Genomic DNA, 22,418 nt, shown 5'->3' on the forward strand with positions numbered 1-22,418 from the left:
CAACTAATAATAAATATACACTTCTTTTCTGAATAACAATTCATTGTTTTTATGACAATATTCAATCTATATACGCTTTCAGTTATACACCATAAGGTTATTGATATATGCACATACTATATTATATATAACATATATTTGCACAGTTGCTCTCATCTTGCAATGTGTTTGTTTGAAACTTGATAAAATAACCTAAAATAAATTTTGATATGCAATTACTCGAGTGTTGTGTTCTATAGATTGTAGCTCACCTGTCATTTATATTTGTTGAAAACTAGTTCATCAATATTATCTATATTACACAATATATAATAATCTGAAATTTAGCTGTCAAATAACTGGTTATTGGCAAAAACTCCTACAAACAATATTGATTACATGTACATGTTATACCCTCACACAATAGATGCGTTTATATCCTGTTGTACAAATTGATTTTTATTATTTAACACAATTTTTAAATTGATACCTATCCCATTGACACCCTGATAATATATTTATTTTAATATGAAATATTAGTCCCGAAATGACTAATATCCTACTTTCTGCAACAACTGGAATTATGAAGATGGCCATGTAGTATGCTAGAATGGAAATTTTATGGAACTTTATTGGCTATCACAGGGATCAAACCCTGGACCCACATTAAGAGTACAAAGTTATACAAATGTAATAATATTTTCAGGGAATTAGGAACACATTATGTATGTGATTGATTTGATGAAATTATATTTTGCATTTGTGGTAAAACTACATAATAATTCTACAATTATAACACATTTAAACATATATTTTCTGTGGGTCCTAAATTATAACACATTTAAACATATATTTTCTGTGGGTCCTAAATATAAAAACATTGATTGTAGTAGCTTGTGTAGTTGGATGATTTATAATAAAGATTAATGAACTTTATTAAGCTTTTAAGTAAATTAAGACTATACTTGTTCATGGTCATTACAAATATAATACATGTACCTCAAGATAAGAATGAGTTTGGAATAGAAACAAATCTATAGTTCTACATGTATATAAATTATATCAAAATATATATATCATATGACCACATGATGAGATTTAGCTCTCAGATAAATATATTATACACTCTCTAAGGTGCAAATCATGTTTTCATATTCATCTTGCTAACATATGTTGTAAGGAAATAAAGTTATAGGAATCCCACTTGATGATGAGATTGAAGTAAATGATGCTCCCTTTTGTTATGTGATACTATATTTTCACTACTGATAATATTTATTACAAACCTTTGATAGTCAAGTAGACTGAAAGCGTATATTAAACAGGTTTTTAGGGGGTTGTTATTTAAAGCTATTGGTTTATGTTGATATTTTTACGACTGGTTTGTATTAATAGCCGTTTGTTTTCACGTACCTTGTCTAATAAAATAAACATAATGAAGACAAAAATGTCATAATTTGTGTTTCATTGGCATTGATGCAATCGAGCCAGCATGATAAAATTTAATAGGAAATACATGTCTGATTTTATAACAATAAACACACTATCCACTCGTTAAAGTGGTCTTGCTGCAGAATGTTGTAGAACCTGTGTTAATATGTGATCAACCAAACTATTTATAAATGGAGTGAAATCTGTAGTTGAATATTGTCCATTATATTATTAAATTCTGTTTACATCATCATGATTTCAAATACTAATAGTAGACTAAGCAAAAAAGACATTATTTGAAATATTTGTGTTGGAAACGATTTTTTGGGAGGGTTCAAAATAGTTTGGTGCTAAGAAACTTGAGCTAATGAATACTTCATTGTTGTCTGATGTGTACATTACCAATTTGCCTCAAGTTTATTACCCCCAAAGAGAATTTCTACATGTGTGCTTTTCTATGTGTGTTTCCAGTATAAGTGCACTCATACCTACATGTGTTGAAATGCCCATATATTGAGCATGCAGTGTGTGGGGCATGATTCATACACTGGCTTTCTCTTTTCACGTCTTAACTAACTTCTAATAATAACTTGATCCAGCTTATACAATTTAACAGATGTGTTCATTTTACAAACATACATGTACTTTTAGTCAGTCAATTATACATGGCTTGTTTTTTTTGTGTGTTGGGGGGGGGGGGGGAAAGAAAAATTCTAACCTGAGTAAAATCATAAAAATATTTTCTTTTTTTCTTTCAAAATCAACAAATTATCAAAACATGAAGGATCGTTTGATTGCTTCTAATTTTCTTTTAAAAAATTTATATAGAAAGTTGTGTTAGCTTTTACTAATAGCTGTAGTATCTTTGGATAATATTATATATTGTGCACTATTCAGCTTCAGTTTTAATTTAAAACCTTTTAATGATGTTTATCAATTAAAACTTATTTTCCTAAGCTTCTGTGACGTACTTCAGTTATTACAAATCATATTTCATGTTAGTTTAAATTTCAGTTGTCCAAATTATTTTACTGCACCACAAATGTAAATATATTTATTTTGTGGTGTCAATGTTTTATTTAACAAAATTTATAGTACTGTTATTAATTGATGAAAATTGTAACTAATGAATTTGATTATGTTTTGCAGGTGAGGCACAGAATAATGTTCATTTTCAAAATCTACAAGGCATTGCTGCTTTGGCTAGTTTGGCTCAGAATCCAGGTACATAATTTGTTTTTACTAATTATCATGTCAACAAATATTTTTTGACGAAATAAACATTATATATATATATCAAAACAAAGTCTGAAATACAAAAACATGTATAAAGATGGATGTGGACATCATAATTTGGAGGGCGAAAAATGTCCGTAATAGTGCAGTTCTCATTTTTTTTTTCTTTTTTCTCACAAAGTAATTATACTGTATCTGAACATTACACCCACTTTTATGGGATAATATGACCCAAGAGTAATGTTAAAAAATCAACCAACATTAACCTAAATGTATCAATGGAATTTGTCCTCTGAAGTCCAGATGTGTAAATAATACACGGTAATATTGAGAGACTTCATATAAAACTGTCGGGATCAGTAGATTATTACCTGACTTATTATAAAAGTAATAAAGTACAAGAGAAAACATTTTCCGTGAATTTTTGTTGAACAAAAGCTATTTGTAACTGGTTAACCATTTGGATTTAAAATATCTTTCGACCTCTGACTTTGGTTGACCTACATGTATATTGGACGTGGGAGAATCTCTGGATTTCGGAACATCCAATGAAAATGTGTCAGTCTGAATTCAAGGTCAATGCCACCATCAATAACGTAGGCGGAATCTCGTTTTCGTTTCCTGTTGTCATTCTGTGAGGTCATCAAATACTTTAACATTGTTTTAGAAAGTGATTAATTAATTATTGAACTGACATTGGATTATTGGATTATATACATTATTCTACTAGGCATGACTGACTCGTCTAACATGTTTATTTGCAAGACTGTATGGTTTTACTGCTAATTGCTTTGATAATCGAAAAGTAATAATTAACTCTTTGTAACTCAGATGAAAGTAGATTGATTTATGATACCATAGTGACCGGTTTATTGTTTCACCAATCAGCTTGATTAAACATTAGACGGCTAAAGCCGACAAAAAATAGCAGATTAAGATCCCTGCTCTGGACTGTGTAGTTGACCATTCGTTAAGATCAGTTGTGCCTGATTTTTATTATTCTATCACTAAGCATTAGTTGATTGTTTTGCAGCTACTCTTAATGCTCTAGGTGTCCAAAATCTGGGTCTAAATCAGTTTGCAGCAGCCACAAGTCAAAGTTCAGCAAGTGTTTCAGGTAAAATATGAATCTTGATATATCTTGTGTACTAGTCGAGCACTACAATGAATGTATTATAAAGGAAAATGTCTGTACACACCAATATTACGTATATGATAGAACATCTTAAAACCATTCCAACCAAGTATAATTTTCACACAAAGATCTTTGCTATAGTTGATCTGTAACCAAGATTTGATGAATCAGGAAGTCACATATAAAGAAAAGCAGTTATCGTTACTGACCGAAGTAACGAGTGATAACCGCTTCACAAGTTTAAGCTCGCTGATAATTCCTGAGACAACGAAGAGTTGTTAAATTAGATGTGAGAGAATATATTTTCGAATCTAATTATTTAAAAGGGAATTGACTGCCACGAGAACAGAGAAAGTGAAAAATAATATTTGTAATGTGTTGAACCAGTTCTATCACATATGTGAAATTTGTGGACACTAACATTGTACTTTATAATCATCATTGTACAGGTGATCTGTGGTCTAAGGGGAGATAATATGGCTGTATGGAACATTGTACAGAGTAGTCTCCCTTCAAGAAATTTGTGGGGTTATGTCATATATTTTTCAGAGGTTTAATTGGACTTTCTGATTTTGAATTCAGATAATATATTTTTCTATATTTGTCACTTGAATAACTAAAGCTAATAAATTCCAAAGACTGTTCCATACATGCTAATGATAGGTCTATACATTTCCATAAAGCTGTTATTGAGCATTATTATCTTCACTGACCGTATAGAGGGTTGGGTGGCTGAATGGTTAGCACATGAGCACTGTATCATAAGGTCTTGTCATTGAGTCAACTGGCGTGGTTTCGATGCCCCGGTTGTACGTGACAAGGAGTAGGATCGCCTGTCCAACCCCATGAGTTTTCTCTGGGTCCTCCGGTTTTCTCCCACTGCTAAAGACCCCTATGTGCAAGCGAATTATTGAAATAAAATTGAACCATATGTTAGTCCCAAAATAACCTAGTTTGTGTTGAGTGGATGTTAAACCCCCATTTCTCCCTCTCTCTCTCCCTTCACTGGTATTGTTCAAAGCTCATACATAAAAACACAATTTTATCCATTCTGGTTTGCTTAGTGTAACATTTCAATCTACAATATTAGATCATTATTTTATATTTATCCCCAAATGTTCATTTAACCTGAATTATATTTCCCATCAGAACTCAATATATTAACAATAATTAAGTTTAAATTCATTGACCCCTCTATTATTTTATGTGCTTCAGTCAATCGGAGAAGCCTGCTTTAATATAATTATTACAAGTCTGTGTTTTATTATTTTACCTTATATCTCTGTGTACAATTATTGTTATTATTATGGGCAAAGTTGCTATATTTCTGCTATTTGTATGGTTTTAAAGCATTGCACGGAAAGGGAATACATGTACCTCTTGGTAAGAACCTAAACCAATAATAAATGTGGTATTAGATGGCGTCTTATCTATTTTTGTTGTTCTGTCTCTTCATTATTGTACCTGTGATTTTTATTTTGAAACATTGTCTTGGTCTGTGATCTGTTGAAATATTTTTTAATTCACATTTCTGGATCCTCTGTATCTTTATTTCTATCATAGGTTTTAAAATAGTACAGTTTTAAAAAAAAAATGGAAACAATTATTAAAATGATAAATTTCTTGTCTATTAAAGAATCGTTTGTGTTTAACAGTAAACCCATGGGGTACATACAGGGGATTAATTTGTTAGCTTCCATGCACAGTAGAATCACATGCTTGCTTGACATTATAAGAGTAAAACTCTCAATCAAATTCATTCTAAATAGCTGGTTGTTCATAGCTACATGACTTCTTGTTCAATCCATTTATTGCCACTGCCACAGTTGTATTCTCTTTAAAATGTTTTTACACTTTATTTTTCAGGCTCTCTGTCTGGTACAACTTCCAGTAGTGCACTTGGTGGACTGTCCAGTTTTCAAGGACTTGGTGGCAATAATTTATCGAGTATATCCAGTTTTAACCAGGTACCTAGTATGGCTAATGGTCTCGGCTCGTCAAATACCAGTGGCATGGATGCCCTCAGCCAGGCCTATAGTGGCATACAGCAATATGCAGGTTTGTCAGGTTTAATCAATCAAGGTAAACATCCATTTTCATTTTTGTTCACATTGGTTTGCTGCGTTATCCCAGTGACACTGTTTGTTGTTTAGTTGTTCAGTTTGTTAAGTGTCACCTGACCTGGCAAGAGTTGTGCCCCCTTGTTTATTAAATCTTATTCCAAATTGCGTTAAAAATTAAACCAGTTTTTTACTTTGGTTCCATCAAGCTGAAAACGATATTGAAATAATTGTTAAATCTTAAATGAAAGTTCTTTATTATGAAAAAGTGTTTTTACATGGAATAAGATTTGGTAACTGACTATAAACCAGTGTGATGCATGAAGTATAATACAGGCTTTGCTTTATTTGAACTTATAATAAATATATAGAATCCCTGCTACCCACACAATTTATAGAAATTTGGTGTATTGACTGCAAGTCTTTCACTATTTTCGTAGTAAACTATATTTATTATACTCTGGTTGGGTAGCAAACTGTATTATATGAAGTGTAATAACAAAATGTATGGATTTATTACTAACAAACATTAGCAGTTTCATTTTCATTTCTTTTATTTATAATGCATTTTACATGCCAATGTTTTCCTAGGGACTTAAAAGCAAAGGTATTTGAATGGAATGTTGATTTTTAAGTAAACTCAAATAATATTAATTATTGATCAAGAGGAAATTCTGTTTTTATTATGACAATTAAATAAGTGATCAGATAAATAAAATATTGTTTCACAAAACTTATTGCAAATCAATGAAAGCTTGGTATATCCTACAATTGTACCCCTGCTTTCTTAAAAGAAAAACATGCTCAAGAAAGACATCCTTCACACAACTATTTTAAGTACCTTTCCATACATTCTGCATGTTTTTTAATATGAAAGTTGTTGTGAGAATTCCATATTTTTCTATTTGCTATATAGATGAAGTTATAAATTAAGCATGTAATGTTATAGTGTGTTTTAGGGAATTTGAATGATACCATCGTTAAATGTTTTCACTTAAATTTATCATCACGTGTTAACTTTGAGATGACTAAATTAATTGCTTTGTGGGGCTTCTAATTTTAATATCTTGATATGATTTATTAATTATTAATAATACCCTTTGTAAATTGTATGGTGAAAATGTGCTTAGTAATTTAATTGTGTTGATTAATTCAGCAATTAATATGATTAATCAACTAATAAAGTCATCATATCACTATTCATCATGACCTACAGAGTTCAAAGCATATATTAGATGATGTAATTAGAAGTAATATTAGTATAATATAATGATTCCCTGGCTGCAATCTATTCAGTGTACATCACACTAACCAAATATTTATTTCTGACTCTTTCAGCCTCTTTTCCTAATGCCTTTAATAATCCTTCAGCCCAAATACAACAAGCGGCAGTGGCAAATAATTCACCTTTAGGTAAACAGTCAGAAGGTATGTAAAATATGGCTACAGTGACAATGTACTGTCCCATAACAAATCTCTCCTAACACATAACTTGGTAACAAATATGTGTCATGTTTTGTTCCATTCCTATGGTGTAACATTCCAGTATGAAAAGAAACAATGTGTTTAGTTAAAGAAGAAAGTCAGTGATTGTTTAAACAGGATATTCTTTACAGCTACTTGTATTTGTTATAAACTATTTAAGATTAGACACAATCAGAATTTTTGATGTGATATTTTATGCCACATCACTATTTACAAGACAATCGTATTGAATTTTTTTGACATGGAATGGAATTTAACCATACTTTGATCATTCTTAGTTTACATATAATAGATAGGGTGCCCCACCATACATAAATATCTCGACAATAACACCACAATATTTATATATATACCAAACCTTAAATCAGTTTCACACATTTATAGTTACTAAATAAACGGTCATGTTGTACTTAATAAGCTATGACCATTTAACCATCCATAATTTATAGACTGAAAAAATGGTTACAAGTGTCAGCCATAACATCCAGGCACTTTTGAGTTAAAAATAGGTTACATGCCCTTGTTTTAAACTTATTCTCGCTTAACCAGTCTACCGACCATGCATTCTCCGTCTGATTAACAGGCAAGGATAATCAAGACTACTTTTGTATGAAACATAACTGAAAGCTGGAACAAGAAATTGAATTTAGAAACACACACGTTAGTTAACTCAACAAATGTTTTAAGAACCTTGTAAAAGTAAAAGTAAACTACTGCTAGTATCATGTTCTTGCCTAACCCGAGTATTTCAGAGATATTATTTGTACTAAACTAAAAGATGCCGCTCCTAACGGTATAGTTAATGATAAAGCAATTTAAAAAATAAAACGAACGTAATTCCTAAAGGTGCTGTAATAACCAAAAAGCTAAATACTACTGCTATTCAGAATCGTCAACAAGATTTTTTACGGCTGTAATAGTTGATAAATGTGTTGAGAATTTCACGTACAATGGCTATTTATAGATTAATAGACTCTAGTCCAAAAATCCAAAAATCTAGGCGGGGGCGTTGGGTGGCCGAATGGTTAGCACGCACGTGCTGCATCATACGGTCTGTCATTGAGTCAACTGGCGTGGTTTCGATTTCCCGGTTGTACGTGACAAGGAGTAGGGTCGCCTGTCCAATGTCGTGGGTCTCCGGGTCCTCCGGTTTCCTCCCACTGCTAAAGACCCCTACGCACATGCGAATTATTGAAATAAAATTGAACCATATGTTAGTCCCGAAATGACCTAGTATGTGTCGAGTGGACGTTAAACCCCATTCCTCTCTCTCTCTCTCCAAAAATCTAGGCAAATTTTGCTAGTCTGAGCCTCATAGGTGCCACACCAGTTAAGTGATGTTGAGCTAAAGGTTATCTGGATCCGTGCCTGGATTTAAAATTTGAACCTGGGGCATTATAGACAACTACTCCACTATTTCTGCCCTCGATCGCTTGACTATCAATTTTTGGAACTGTTTACTGGATGTGTAATAAGAATGTCATTTAAGTTAAGGCTTTGTGTCTCAGCAGACTTATATTGACGGGATGCTTGATATCCAGTCCACAACATAACGATTGATAGAATTGAGTTCTGTCACAGTTCAGTCTGTCCCGAAAACGGAGGTGGTGTGAGTAGAATCGTGACGTAATTAAACCAAACAAATGCTTCAGCTGCCATGGTTGGTTGTGATATTTTCTTATTCAATCAGCGCATGCGTTAGTCTCAAATCCGCTCTTTTCACTTAATCGTCACTATTTTGGGGATTTAGAGAATTCAATTCCAGAAAGTTCAACTGAATATCACTTTATTGTCACTTGTATCTTCACACTAATCTAGATTTTAGCTTCAATAGAAGCTGGATTAAGAATTCCTCACATCATTATTTTTTATTCTGAAAATTATCAAAGATTGTATATTCTATGTTTAATTTTAACCAGGGCCTGATGGTGCCAACTTGTTTATTTATCATCTTCCCCAAGAATTCACTGATCCTGATTTGACACAGATGTTCATGCCATTTGGAAATGTTGTGTCTGCAAAAGTTTTCATTGATAAACAAACAAACCTCAGCAAATGTTTTGGTAAGTGTGTGACATCTTTAGAGGTGTATATTTGATATATTTATTACTGCCTGTAATCAATAGATGACACCATAATATTTTGAAATGACTTGTATATATTCTTTTGCAGAAAATTAGATGTGTAAATCTTGGTCAATTAAGTTGGTCTAAAGAGGTCATATATTATACTGGGGGATATCATTGTTTTCTGAAATTTGTAATCGAAAAAAAATTAATACTACTTTTAAATCTGAAAATTTATATTTTAGGTTTTGTAAGTTACGACAGTCCAGTCTCTGCTTCAGCAGCCATACAAGCAATGAATGGATTTCAGATAGGCATGAAACGCTTGAAAGTCCAATTGAAACGTCCAAAACATGATAGTAAACCATATTAGAGGAAACATAAGGTAGGTACATTATAATAACAGGTATAGTAATAATTCTATAGTAAGCTAGTTATTGTTAATAAACAACATCTAGTTCATGTTTTATATTGTACATCTGTATTGTTACAAGAACAAAACATATATACATTTGAATAAATAAGTTGGTTCTTTTTTTTTTTAAATCAATATATTTTTATGCACAAGTTGTGGTATTCAAATACAGTAATAGTCCTTTAATCATATTTGTGAGATAGAACTAATCAATGAAAAACTCAGTTTTGGAAAAATAGAGTTCTATTTGAAATTAATAAAATATAATAATTATAATTGAGAACTGACTTATTTAGATCCAAATTATAATGCCAGAAATAAAGAAGAACGCTTTCCAGAAGTGCCAACTACCAGGATCCAAAGAGTTTTATGTTGAAATGTTGTCTGGTTTTTTTGTGTTTTTTTTCACCTTGTGTAATACCACTTTGTGGTTTTGTTTATATATATTTAGTATTTTATTGGTTTTTTTTCCCAAACTACACTTTGCTGTGCAACTTAGCTCCATCCGCAATGCTGTGTATTCACATTTATAGGTCACAATTTTTATCCAATTTTGACGAAACTTGAAATACAGGTTTATATCCTTTTCGATATTGGCATGTATGAGACTGTAACTTTATGGATTATGGTCCCTAATTGTATGAACAATCATGTTTTTAGCTTGTTGACACTCTAGGGGTCACAATTTTTATCCGATTTTGATGAAACTTAAAATGTATGCTTATATCCCAAAGATCTCGGTTCCTTTTGATATTGTCGCATGCCAGACTGTAATATCCTGGATTATGACTGCTGATTGTACGAAAGATCACTTTTTTAGCTTGTGGACCCTTGTTCTTTGTTCATTATTATTGAAAATCGGATCGAGATTTGGTATCCGAATACTTTTGTTTGCTATCCGAATACTATTCGGATTATTTGAAAATGTAAAATTCTTGAACAAAATTAGCTAAGAAGTTCGTATACTCGCAATTTCTTACTTGTTGAGGAGTGTCTGTCAAGTCTGTGTATGCGAGAAAAAAAAACGTGCCTAGGCCACCTTTAGTCGTATATTAGCTATTATTAGGACTATCCGTTAGGTAACAAAATTTTTGTATCACTACCCCGCCAATTCTCAGTCCTGCTACTTTTCATTTACCTCAACACGAATAAAAAATTAAAATAAAAACACCACTATGACAGGTCAGATTTATCCCACCAAGGTCAGTCACCTTGTTCTGGTATTCTACTGCGGGAAGTCTAAATCCTAGCCTCGTATCCCGTAAACCAACCCAAAAAATAAATAAATATATTTTATTTACTTCTTTCGTTGCATTAAAAATTTAATACTAAATAACCGATAGTGATAAAACAAAATTAAAAACTCTAAAACAGTGAAATACTGTCGATGATCTACCCATGGATAGTATAATATTTACCCAATTTTATTATTTTGCACATCACTCATGTCATGGATTCGTTTCAAAATTACCAAATATTAAATTCAACAGTCAACAAGAAAAAAAACGAAAAAAAAAAATAATAAAATATTCACCACACTTTTGATACACATGATCACAATTTGTGACCTACCTAGAATGTTAGTTACTTTATTTTTTTTTATTATTTAAAGCTTCTCATGAGTTTGTTCACTGTGTCGGGATCGAGATTTGACAGCATGTGGATGAACAAACCACACAAGACAAATTCGGTGTCGAGTGGATTTACTGGAATATACAAGAATTTAAAAATGCATTCTTTATTAGTATCGCTAAATAATATGACATAATATAGTGATATTTATACTAAGTTTAAAAAAGACAGAGCTGCGTATGTGATCACATATAAAAATGTCTATATATATATATATAGAACATAACGGATATCCGAATAGTAGTTTCAACACTACTGTCCATCTCTTGCAAAATGTGGGTCTACGCTTGTTGTTTTGTTGATTGCCTTTCAAAGAAAGCAGGGAAATATTAAAATGAGTTTGTCTATCTGTCTGTCTGTCTCACTTTTTAAAACACAATCTATTTATTTTGGAATTGAGGCAGGAGCCAAGAGTCTCGGTGTTAATTTTTTTTTTTTTTTCCTGTTTAAACTTTATTTATTTATTTTAAAAGTTTATGTTAACCGTGCATGCAAACTGTTTATATTTTTGTAATATTTAGTTTGTGTTACCTATGTTTTGTTTATATATATATATATATATATTATTCTATTTATGTCTGGCCTTTGTATTTTCTATGCTGTACATGTAGTTATCTTCTCCTACAATAACTCTTTCATTTTATTTTTGAACTTACACATCACTTCGCTACTAAATATCACCAGTTTGCATGTGATGTTGTTTAGGTGTTGAATTACCAGGACATCTCCACAAAATATATTCGCACAGCCTATGGAGTTTTAATTTGAGATGTAAATAAAAGGATGGATATGTTTTGTGTGAATAACAAACGTCTGTGAAGTGTTTCTAATAATGTATTTTCTTCCAGCGAAAAAAAATTTCTTGTCAAAATATACTCATATAAATTACACAAATATATGAATAAAGAAGAATTACTATAAATATTTTACTTATTTATATAATATACATAGAAGATAGAAGATAAATTATAACAAAGGCCAGATGTAAATTACATGTAAACAGCTTCTAGCAAATTTGTTTTAATTTCATTCTTTTCTGCTTCTTTTCTATGTAGATGACACCGTGGTGTGTTACCCATGTACCGTGGCGTCCAATGTCTCCTCTTCTACGTTTGCCTGTCACGTGTTGCTATTGTAAGTGTTCTGCCTACGTAAACAGCTTCCTCGATTTGGTTACAGTTGATTTCTAATCCAATCAAAACAAAGCAACATCACAAATGATGGCGGTGATTCCTGTTTGATTTATCTGCGTAACAGCAGACGTTTGATTAATGCTAATTAGTATGATGGTATATATTTAGGGTACCTCTGTGGAATATTAAAGTGGTCATTATTATAATTCTATGTTTATGTATGTAGGTTAAGGTGTTGGGTTATATATACTAGTAACCTACATACTATATTTTGTACGTTACAGACACAGGTAGTACCATATTATATGGGTGTGTATATAATAATATATGAATGTACTTATTACAAATATAGTTGAGTTTATAAATTTTATGAATATGAAAGAATCTAAAATGTTAATAAATGTAATGTGGAGAGGAATTCAGTCTTTCGACTTATATACAATCATTAGTTTCTTGTTTTATCTACCTGTGTCTGATGATCTGAATATGTATTAAGTTAATGATCATATTAATACATTATTACACAAGCTCAATATTTTCAGTATCTAGTTTGTAATTCAGTATTTTATTTTATTTCACAGTATTATATATCGATCATGGTTATATTTTGTGTAACTTTTTAACTCGTTGGTATTAAGTCTATTGGTATATCAAAATGTATTCAATCAAAAACCTTGTATTACTGGGTGTATTCTGTCTTTCTTGCTTCCAATTGTATTAAAACTGTACTGGTGAATAGCCCACAACTTGTTTCTGATCATAGTAATGCATATTCAGATGATTATGTTAAGTTGGGTTTAGAAGTGAGAACTTCACCCTCTTAGTATTTTAATGCCAAAGTATTCATTGTTTTAAAAGTCTGCTCATTTTGTATTTGTGTTTATTTTGTCTTGATTTGGTGTTTGAGTTTATTGTGTCAATCATTATTTTAATTGTTTATTAATTAATGAGTCTGAGAATCAACAACTAATGTCTCAATGTACATAAATTAATAGTTTGACTAGCTGGATGTAAAAGGGATATATTCTTGATTTATTTATTAATTATTCATGATTTTATATTGTACATTATTATAATCAGGGTTTTTGATTTATGTTATTGTACATGTAAACCATGCTTATGTTATGAATGTTCCACAGGGGTACCATCTTCATTTTTTATCAGAGTAAAACTAAGAGTAATGCTGTTAATTTTTTCTTGGACAGATCTATTATTGTACTGATATTTAACAGGAGTTCAGATAAAACAGTAGTTCAAGGTATTCATTTTAGATAATAACAAATTTGAATAACTTTTAGGAGGACCAAATTCTAACTGCCTCACTCTTAGTTTTTCGTGTTGTGAAAAAAAAAACAAACAAATTCTTGTAAGATATGTATTTTATCTGAGCCATGCCTTACATCTACATTGATAATTTAGTCTAGATATGTAAAGGTGTTTAAAGTTGTCTTGTATTAAAATGACTTTGTCTTTGGAAAAGTCATACCAATGTTTGCAGTGTTTTGAAATGAAAAGTTGTTGTTACTTCTTTATTTCGTGTTGCGATAATGTGTAGAAACAAATCAAAATTATTCGCATTTTAATGTTGTAATGTTTAACCCTTTTTCCTTAAGTGAAAGTTTGTTCTTGAAGAGTGTAATGACACTGTGTGAAGTTTGTATTTAATAATTTGACATATTACTATGGGTGTGTTGTGTTCAGAATATTTCATTGTGATTGTAAACAAAAAAGAGTTTTAGCTATTTGTTGAAAATACTGGATCTTTTTGTGATATTTTTATGGCCTCTATGATGTGTGATGGAGTTTATGTTTTATATTTAGCCACCAGTACCTGTAAACTTACCTTATATTTGTCAAAACTGAATTCAAAATTGATTTATTTTTCATTTGTGTCTTTTGGTTTATGATCTGATCTCAGATTTGCCGATTGTGGTGTTAGAAATATTTGTGAATATATTATGGAGTACTCTGTTTTTAAGGCTCACAATTATTGTTTTCAGTTGCATTTCATTAGGGCCCATAGTAATGTCGAAAAATAAAACATCCATCAATCTCAGGACCTTTCATGTAAAGTTGTGAATGTTGTTCAGCAGTTTCCTTTCTAAAGCTTTTAAAGCAAGTTTATTGTACAGTGCCGCCTTGCCTATATATTATATTATATTATTATTATTATTATATAATTATGTTCTGTAAAGTAATGTTAACAGTATTTCTGTTTGTTATTATAATTAGTTTAGCTGTCAGATTGATATTGAAAAGCTCAGGCCCAGTGTCCACTATAATCATGTTCTTACAAGTTTTCACATTTTAACGGACATGGCAGTTTTTGACTTAAAATTGTTCCTTTGTCAAATCTGTTCTGTTATTTTGAAGTAATTACATTTATTGTTTAATGTGTTTTATTCGTGACTGCCTAACATACGACTAACTTCACAAAGTAGGATTAACACAACTGAACATGTTCTTCATTCACTTGTAGTTTGTTGGTTTAGCACAGGTTCATGTTTTTTAAAATACAAATCACTCAGATCAGATGTTGTAACATATCGTTTTAATCTGCATTTATTTCTCTTTAATCAGCATTAATCTAGATCGACAAATAGAGCCACATATCACACACATTTTAACACTTGATATTCTTATTAGAAATAATGTATGTGATTTTGTCCTTCAAATGAATGTATGGTATTGTATTGCATATATAACGACTAACTTTACAGGAATATAGGTTAGAATGGAGTAGACTACAAACAGATAAAAGTAGATGTATGATTACATTGTTAATAATTGTGTTCAGAATTCTTCAGACTAAAATATTATTAAATCAAAAATTGCAAATTTAGCGATAGTGTGTAATTTAATGCAATATCTATCACTTTATTATCATATATTTTTAGCACAATAAGACATGTTTATTATAATTATGAATTTAAAATGTGTCTCAGATTTCTTTATTTTATTTTTTTTTAGTTTATTTAAACAATGTGTGTAGAATCAAATAATCAGAAAAAAGGTTTTTTCCTGATATTTTGGCCAAGTATTTTAGTCATGAAGTACATTTCATCATGATTTAAATTAAAATTCCCAAATATGATGATGAATATTTGTTGAGTAATTCTGACAAATCGGTTATGCTCTGTTGAATTTTTTTTTTTTTTTTTACCCTGTTGAAAATTTATTTTCCAGGTATATTAATTTTTTTTTTTAAGATTAGGAAATTAATTAAAAAATCAATATAGAGTAAGGAAAATCAATAAAATATGAAATCAAAGAAAAGAATGTGTTCAAAGGCAAATTAAAGTATATTAACATCATAGAAAGGGTTTAATGGCATTTTAATACTATCAAAAGAAATATTTGTTGACCAAGTCTATAGTTTTTTCTTCTATATGTTATTCAAGATACATTATGTACCTGTTTTGAGTTGTGATTTTATAAAAGGTTGTTAAAGATTCCATTAATTCCGTCCATGTTAATTACTGGAGATATAAGTCCTTAATGTTTGTCATCTCATTTTATGGGGTCCTAATTAAATGTTTGTCATCATTACTTGAGGTCCTCTTATTTTATTCTAATGCCATTAAATCCTCTCTTGATTAAAAGCTGATTGGAAGAGATTTTTCGTTTTAGGAAATTCTCCGGTCTTGCCTAATTTTATGAAATTATTATATAAAAGATATGTTTTTACATATATTTTATAAATTTATCTAGTCAATACAGATAAGAATAAAATCGGCCATGTCCATAGAGTTCAAACATTAGTTGGTCATTTTATCAAGATATTTGTTTTAGTACACCAGTCAGTCTGTAACATTCTAACAGAAATGGGCTCTTTAAAAAGAGTCACAGTTTCAATGTTTTACAACTTCTAATTTTGATGTGGATTCCAACCATCTACTTTCAGTGGATTTATCTTGTGTTAGTTCGCATTGTGTCGTGGTTTGGCAAGGTACAACTAAATAAATTGTATTAAAATTTATTGAGAATCGTTACTGTGTTTTGAGTTGTTTATTCTGTCCTTGTCCTTAGTGTGATATGCACTAGCTAAGTCATCTTTCAGGTGCCAGGTTTAATCAGAAGCGGATCATAGCAGAAACACAAGCCTGTGATTCAAAGAACAAGTACGTGCGTACTGTGGACAATGAATCGAGATTTCGCAACGACATCATCAGTTCCAGATTGTATACCTCACAAAAGAACACCCACCCCAACCCCGGTCGCAGTGGCTCGTCCTTACGGAGTTCCTTTGCGCAAGTTTTTTAGTGAAATCACTACAAAAAGTTTACTGGCCTATACCTCCCTTAATTTACACATAAACTGACCCAAAACAGTACTGCACTTAGCTTAACATATAATAAATCAATTCCTATTGAAATAAAGGTGAAGCCTACCGCATAATTATATGATTTGATGAAACTCAACTGCTACGCGAAATTTCAACAGGCTGATGTCATGGCCGCTTGTGTGTAATACGTCATCACAAGAAACACCGCTATGCAAATGTAGAACGCATAACCACAAAGAAAAACTGTTCGGTAACTGTTTAGTGGTCCAGTCTTCACTATTTGTCATAGAATTACTTATTCCAATACAAACTGTAATGATATGTGTTGACAATTGTGCGTTTGAACCTATTTGAACTTGTGTAAGGATTCTTAGACTGTATCAATTGTAACGTTAAACACACAGTTTAACGTTACAAGTATAGTAACTAGCTTAAATAGAACTCTCTCATTTGAACCATTGCCAATTTTGCATTCATGAGCTAGTGAAGGCCAACAATACAATACTCGGGGTACATATGCAGTAATTAAATGGGTATGAGATTGAAGATTAGTTATTTACTAGGTTTTAACCAAAGGAATATACGGAAATACTGAAAAAGGCGAGGCTCTACTTCATTTTCTTTTGGCACCCACTAAGTAAAGTTAAGGCGAAAAGTATTTTAAAGAAGTTTGTGTTCAATTCATATGACCCTGCCCTTTCTGAGATAACGAACGGATGGTTTGGCTGGAGCAAGAATTATTTTTAACCTGTCACATTGGCTAGACTTCAAAGTCCCCTGACCGTTCGTCAGCTTAATAAGGACCGACAGGAACGGTCACAGGACTTTGCCCGATCAGGGACTGTTCCGAAATGAACTAGACTTAAAAAAAGAACGGATAAATAAGTAATTTACATATAGACAATCGTCATAGCAAACCAAAAAAAAAATCGGAATGAAATAAAGATCAAATTTTAATCAGAGTAGTGATACCGAGAACATAATATTGCCTTAATTAATGGTTAATAAACTCTCCCAGCTAGCTACCATTGCATATTTCCAGAGAATCTAGCTTCAAGATAAATAATTACTTAAACAGTCCGTGTCCACATTTCAGGATAGTTACGACCGAGACTAAAATGTGTGAGTATTTAGTCTTGAAGCATTGTTCCGAATACCTGAAATTTGTGTCAATGGAGTACACATAGTTGTTAGTTATTATCGTGTTCATACACTGTATTGACCAATTTAATGGTGTTCAATCTGAAACAGTGAAAAAAAAAACTGTTTAAAGCTAGAGCCCAGGTGGGAACAATCCACCGTTCAGTGAGGGGCTATAGCCCCGAGGGTTTTCTTTCTATTTACATAATGGACAGTCTGAGGCTATTATCAAACTTAAAACATAGCACTATAGAGATACAAATAATGGATAGCTTTCTAAAAGAACAAGCCACAAAATAATGGATATATTCTTAAAACTACATGTATGCCCATGAACGCATGTGACAAAACACTCCAATCATACAATGCAAACATACACAGACAGTCCAAAATATTCGACATAGAGACGACATGTTTATAACACAGTCGAAAACAAATATTAATGAGAATATATGTGATAAGCATTTGGATACTGATTACATTTGGTAATGTACTCGACGTGGAAGATAATAGTCGTAAAAATTGTAATGTTCTTCATATGGGGATAATAGCCGTCAAAGTTGTGATGGAAAGGCTGCTCACGAAAATGATTTAGATATTGATAATATTCTTAGTACTGTGGTTAATATGGAGGATACTACTCTGATATAAGTGACAGGACACAGGATCAAAGGCACAAACCAATTCACGAAATTCGAACTGTCATTATGGTCTAACGGTGATATATTTGAACGGTTTTTAAAATTGGATAAAGCACGTTTTTTTTTTGTTCAATCAGGGGCCCGTAATCCAGGAAGCTACGGTACGATACACATGTTCAGTTTCATAAAAATGGGCTAAAAATTATAACCTCAGGTGTGCACAATCAGGGGCCATATTCCATGAAGTTACGGTCCCGTACAAGCCAACATCGAAAGGAACCGAGATCTTTTGGATATATACCAATATTTCAAGTTATGACGGTTAAACTATTCAGTTAGTAAAAATCATGCAATCCAATCAACTTTAATTTAGAAATTTGTTAACGTGTCACTTAAATACGGAAGACCATTAGGGTCAATCAAAGGAACAAAAAATATTCTGATTATCTTGTAATTGCAAGATAGCTATCTGGTAATTACAAGATAACCATTTTATATAACTATCTTGTAATTACAAGATACGGAGTAGCCCTTTAGGATCATCACATGAAAAAAAAAAGATCTATATAGTTTATTTCAAGGTTGCCCTACACTGATTTATCGGATAGCTACTTTTTATGTTACGGGATCGGTACATTCAGGTCATGCTCCCATTAATATCATTCGTTATTTCTTGCCCTCATTAAAAACCATTCATTAAGTTCATACTCTCATTCACTTCATAGTCCCACCAACTTCATACCAACTTGCCAGTTAGTGATACCCTGACATTTTTGCAAAGTGCAAGCCCCATGGGTGTTTTTTTGGTAATCCAGTATTTTTCCGGTAAGATGGGTGTCTTTACTTTCCATATATACCAAATTTGCCATGCGTTTGTTCGAAATAACAACCCAAAATGGCACCCGAAACCATAGGGTATACTAATCGTGTACTGATTATAAAATATTAATCCTATTAGGATCCTATAGTTTCATGGCAAGATAACAACATCAATATTGATTGAAATTGGTCAATATTGAATTCTAATTCGTGTTTTTAATTTCAAATATTATGGAAAATATTGAGTTAGAGACTTAGCTCCTTTAAACATAAATTATGCAAGAGCTAAATCTGCCTATTGCAGGTCTTTCTTTAGTCCTTAAATGTTATATAAACTATTAATTAGACATTTATGACAGGACAATTATAATCAACTCCGATTTTCAACATATTTGAATCTTATCTGCTGTTCAACGGCCGTTGATGATTAACCGTAAAATGGTTTTGATTTTAATTTTCTGTTGAAATGGAAAAAATCGCTAAACTCGGTAACTTCTGCAGACAATAAAAACTTTGTAATGTCAAAACAAAGGAAAACAAAAACAGCCAAAGATCAGAATTTAAAGAAATTTTCTGAAAAAAATATAAATAGCGTTCTGTGGCTTTAAGGAAAGCATTAAAATTGATGAATCATGATATTAATAAATAATATCAATGCGTGTAAGAAGTTGGTGGGAGTAAAAAGTTAATGGTAGTATGAACTTTGTGATTTTAATAGATGCATGAAAATAACGAATGATATTTATGACAGCATGACATGAATGTGCCGATTCTGTTACATAAAATAAAGTACGATGTTGACCTAGCTATTCGATAAATCGGTGTATGGCGACCATGTAATTACAAGATAGACTATATTCTCATTACAAGATAGGCTATCTTTGGCTATCTTGTAATTACAAGATAAAGCAATCTTGTAATTAGGCTATCTAGTAATTATAAGATAATCAGATTTTTAATTTTTATTTGATTGACCCTAATGGGCTTCCGTACTTAAACGATGTGCGCCCCAATACAATTTTTAGTCCTGAGGATCTCGTTGACGAAATCTTTATGAAACGTTGTATACACCAATCACCAGAAGTCATCGTTGCTCGGTGTGTAAGGCGCTTGCTTGCTAACTGCAAGGTTCCGTGTTCATCGGATTTTCCGGCGTGATTCCCCCATTTCAGTTGTTAAGGACGGAAGGCTTGGCAAGGGACAGCGTATAATATAGTCTTTCGAGTGGGACGAAATACTGAGGTTCGGTATTCACGTTAGCGTGCACGTAACAATTCATTGACAACGAGAATTCGAAAATATGAGTAGGCGGTAGCTGTCAGGGAAAATGTCAGGATGTTGAACCTCATCTCAGATGTGTTTCAATGGAAAGAAATTAGTATACAATTATTATTCCAGAGCATACATCCCATAAACCGTTCATAGTAATATGAAACATTTTACACCCATTAACCTATATATTGGATTATCTAAGTTATAGTTTTGTGTTTAATCATAATCAATACGACAGTACCTGTAAGTAAGTATTTCTGTACACTCCAATTTACAGTTATGTGGGTACAATAATGCCTGAATAAAATAAAATTTGAAAGTGTCATAAATTTTGTTTGAAATATGTATTTTTACACAGAATAAATTTCAAGGAAAACTGTCAAAGATCAAAGACACTGCAACATCTATTGTTCAGAACTTTAGACGAAATACTAAGGGCTATCGGAGGGAAAAATAAAAATAGTAATCAGTGCTTCTGAACTTCCTCAATAACAACCCGCGCAATCAGATTTTTTGAAGTTTAAAAATACCCTTTGGATCGTCATTGCAAAAGAAAATAGCATTATGACAAGTCATGTCTTACCAGCATTATTGTCCATCCCAACAGCCGCCAATCGATCCAGTATCAAATGGATTCTACTCGAATCCATTTTCTTTTTCAGTTTATGAACTTTTCGTTCCGTGATCTGACGGTTAAATCTTTGCTTCCACATTTCCGTTTCTATGGCGTCGAGCAAACTATGAAGAGATCGGACTTGCCCAGCTGCATCAATGTAATTGGCCACTTCAAGTTTTCCACCATTCAGTGTTGTAGCCTTTCCCTCTGCAACTTCATTCGTTCGTAATTGATCTATTAAATTCCTTTCCACAGAGATGTTAGCAAATCTACCCATTAAATTTCTCATGTTGTGCTTCATCTTCCGATAAAACTCTTTAGAGTTACAAGCAAATTGCATATTGCGAGCCAGTTCTAATCGATCATTTGAAACTTTTTTTAATGCTTGTTTTATTCCGTTGATCTCGGTCATCACCTTTTGTCGTAGTGCATCAAATTCATCTTCAATTGAATCACCTTTCACAATGCTAAATAAAACCAAGAGTATCGGTAAGATAGCAAACAAATTCTTCATTCTGCACATCACAAATGAACCGTATTTTCGAAAAGTTATGAAGCGGAGTTGCGTGTATTTATATGTCCAGGCATTCTTATCAATTGCCCTCTAATTAAGTAATGGTTTAATTAAGATACAGGGGGCGTACATAACTTGAAGCGACAATCTCGTTTCAGCAATAGGGTAGAAGTTAATAATTGAGTTGGACAATATAAACCGTGGCCTTTCCATTGGACGCAATACAAAGCCAACGACCAATGCGAAAGCATTCTGGCAATTTTTAAATTTTCATTTTGTCTTAAATATTGGATATCAGAAGCCCATCTTTTCACGGTAAGATAGATAACAACATCAATGTTGATTTAAACTGACCAAGTCGTGTTTACAATATCGAAGACTGTGGATGATAATGAATTAGAGACTTGCCTCCTTTAATGAGTTCTATTTTGGTGTGCACCTAGCCTTCCGTTCTGTAGTTATGCCCCTTGTCTTTTATTCAAATGCGAAACATGTATAATGTTTGTGGATTCTCCAGAGGCCATTATCGTTGTCCGATTCAGAGGAAACCAAACATAAT

At 31.9% G+C, this 22,418-nt stretch overlaps 1 protein-coding gene and 1 long non-coding RNA gene across 9 annotated transcripts in view; one reads left to right on the top strand and one right to left on the bottom strand.

Annotated features, from left to right (window-relative positions):
- The window catches only part of LOC126810868 (CUGBP Elav-like family member 2), a 150,105-nt gene extending 133,545 nt beyond the window's left edge, over nucleotides 1–16,560 (top strand). For 6 of the 8 annotated variants that reach the window (XM_050536180.2, XM_050536179.2, XM_050536183.2 and 3 more), the window contains 7 exons: nucleotides 2,560–2,634; nucleotides 3,680–3,763; nucleotides 5,648–5,863; nucleotides 7,180–7,269; nucleotides 9,246–9,389; nucleotides 9,638–9,777; nucleotides 12,495–16,560. In XM_050536180.2, the coding sequence (XP_050392137.2) occupies nucleotides 2,560–2,634; nucleotides 3,680–3,763; nucleotides 5,648–5,863; nucleotides 7,180–7,269; nucleotides 9,246–9,389; nucleotides 9,638–9,765 (737 nt within the window). In that variant the 3' untranslated portion in view covers nucleotides 9,766–9,777; nucleotides 12,495–16,560. The remainder of the gene's footprint in view (nucleotides 1–2,559; nucleotides 2,635–3,679; nucleotides 3,764–5,647; nucleotides 5,864–7,179; nucleotides 7,270–9,245; nucleotides 9,390–9,637; nucleotides 9,778–12,494) is intronic. The other 2 variants (XM_050536189.2, XM_050536182.2) reach the window with 1 other exon arrangement.
- Nucleotides 16,561–17,792: 1,232 nt separating this feature from the next.
- Nucleotides 17,793–21,948, bottom strand: LOC126810885 (uncharacterized). Its single transcript, XR_007675317.2, has 3 exons — nucleotides 21,313–21,948; nucleotides 20,971–21,026; nucleotides 17,793–18,099 (listed from the first exon to the last, which is right to left on the bottom strand). It is a non-coding gene; the product is annotated as an uncharacterized LOC126810885 (long non-coding RNA).
- Nucleotides 21,949–22,418: the final 470 nt, after the last annotated feature.

Source organism: Patella vulgata, chromosome 2 (assembly GCF_932274485.2).
Source record: "Patella vulgata chromosome 2, xgPatVulg1.2, whole genome shotgun sequence".
Classification (NCBI taxonomy): domain Eukaryota; kingdom Metazoa; phylum Mollusca; class Gastropoda; family Patellidae; genus Patella; species Patella vulgata.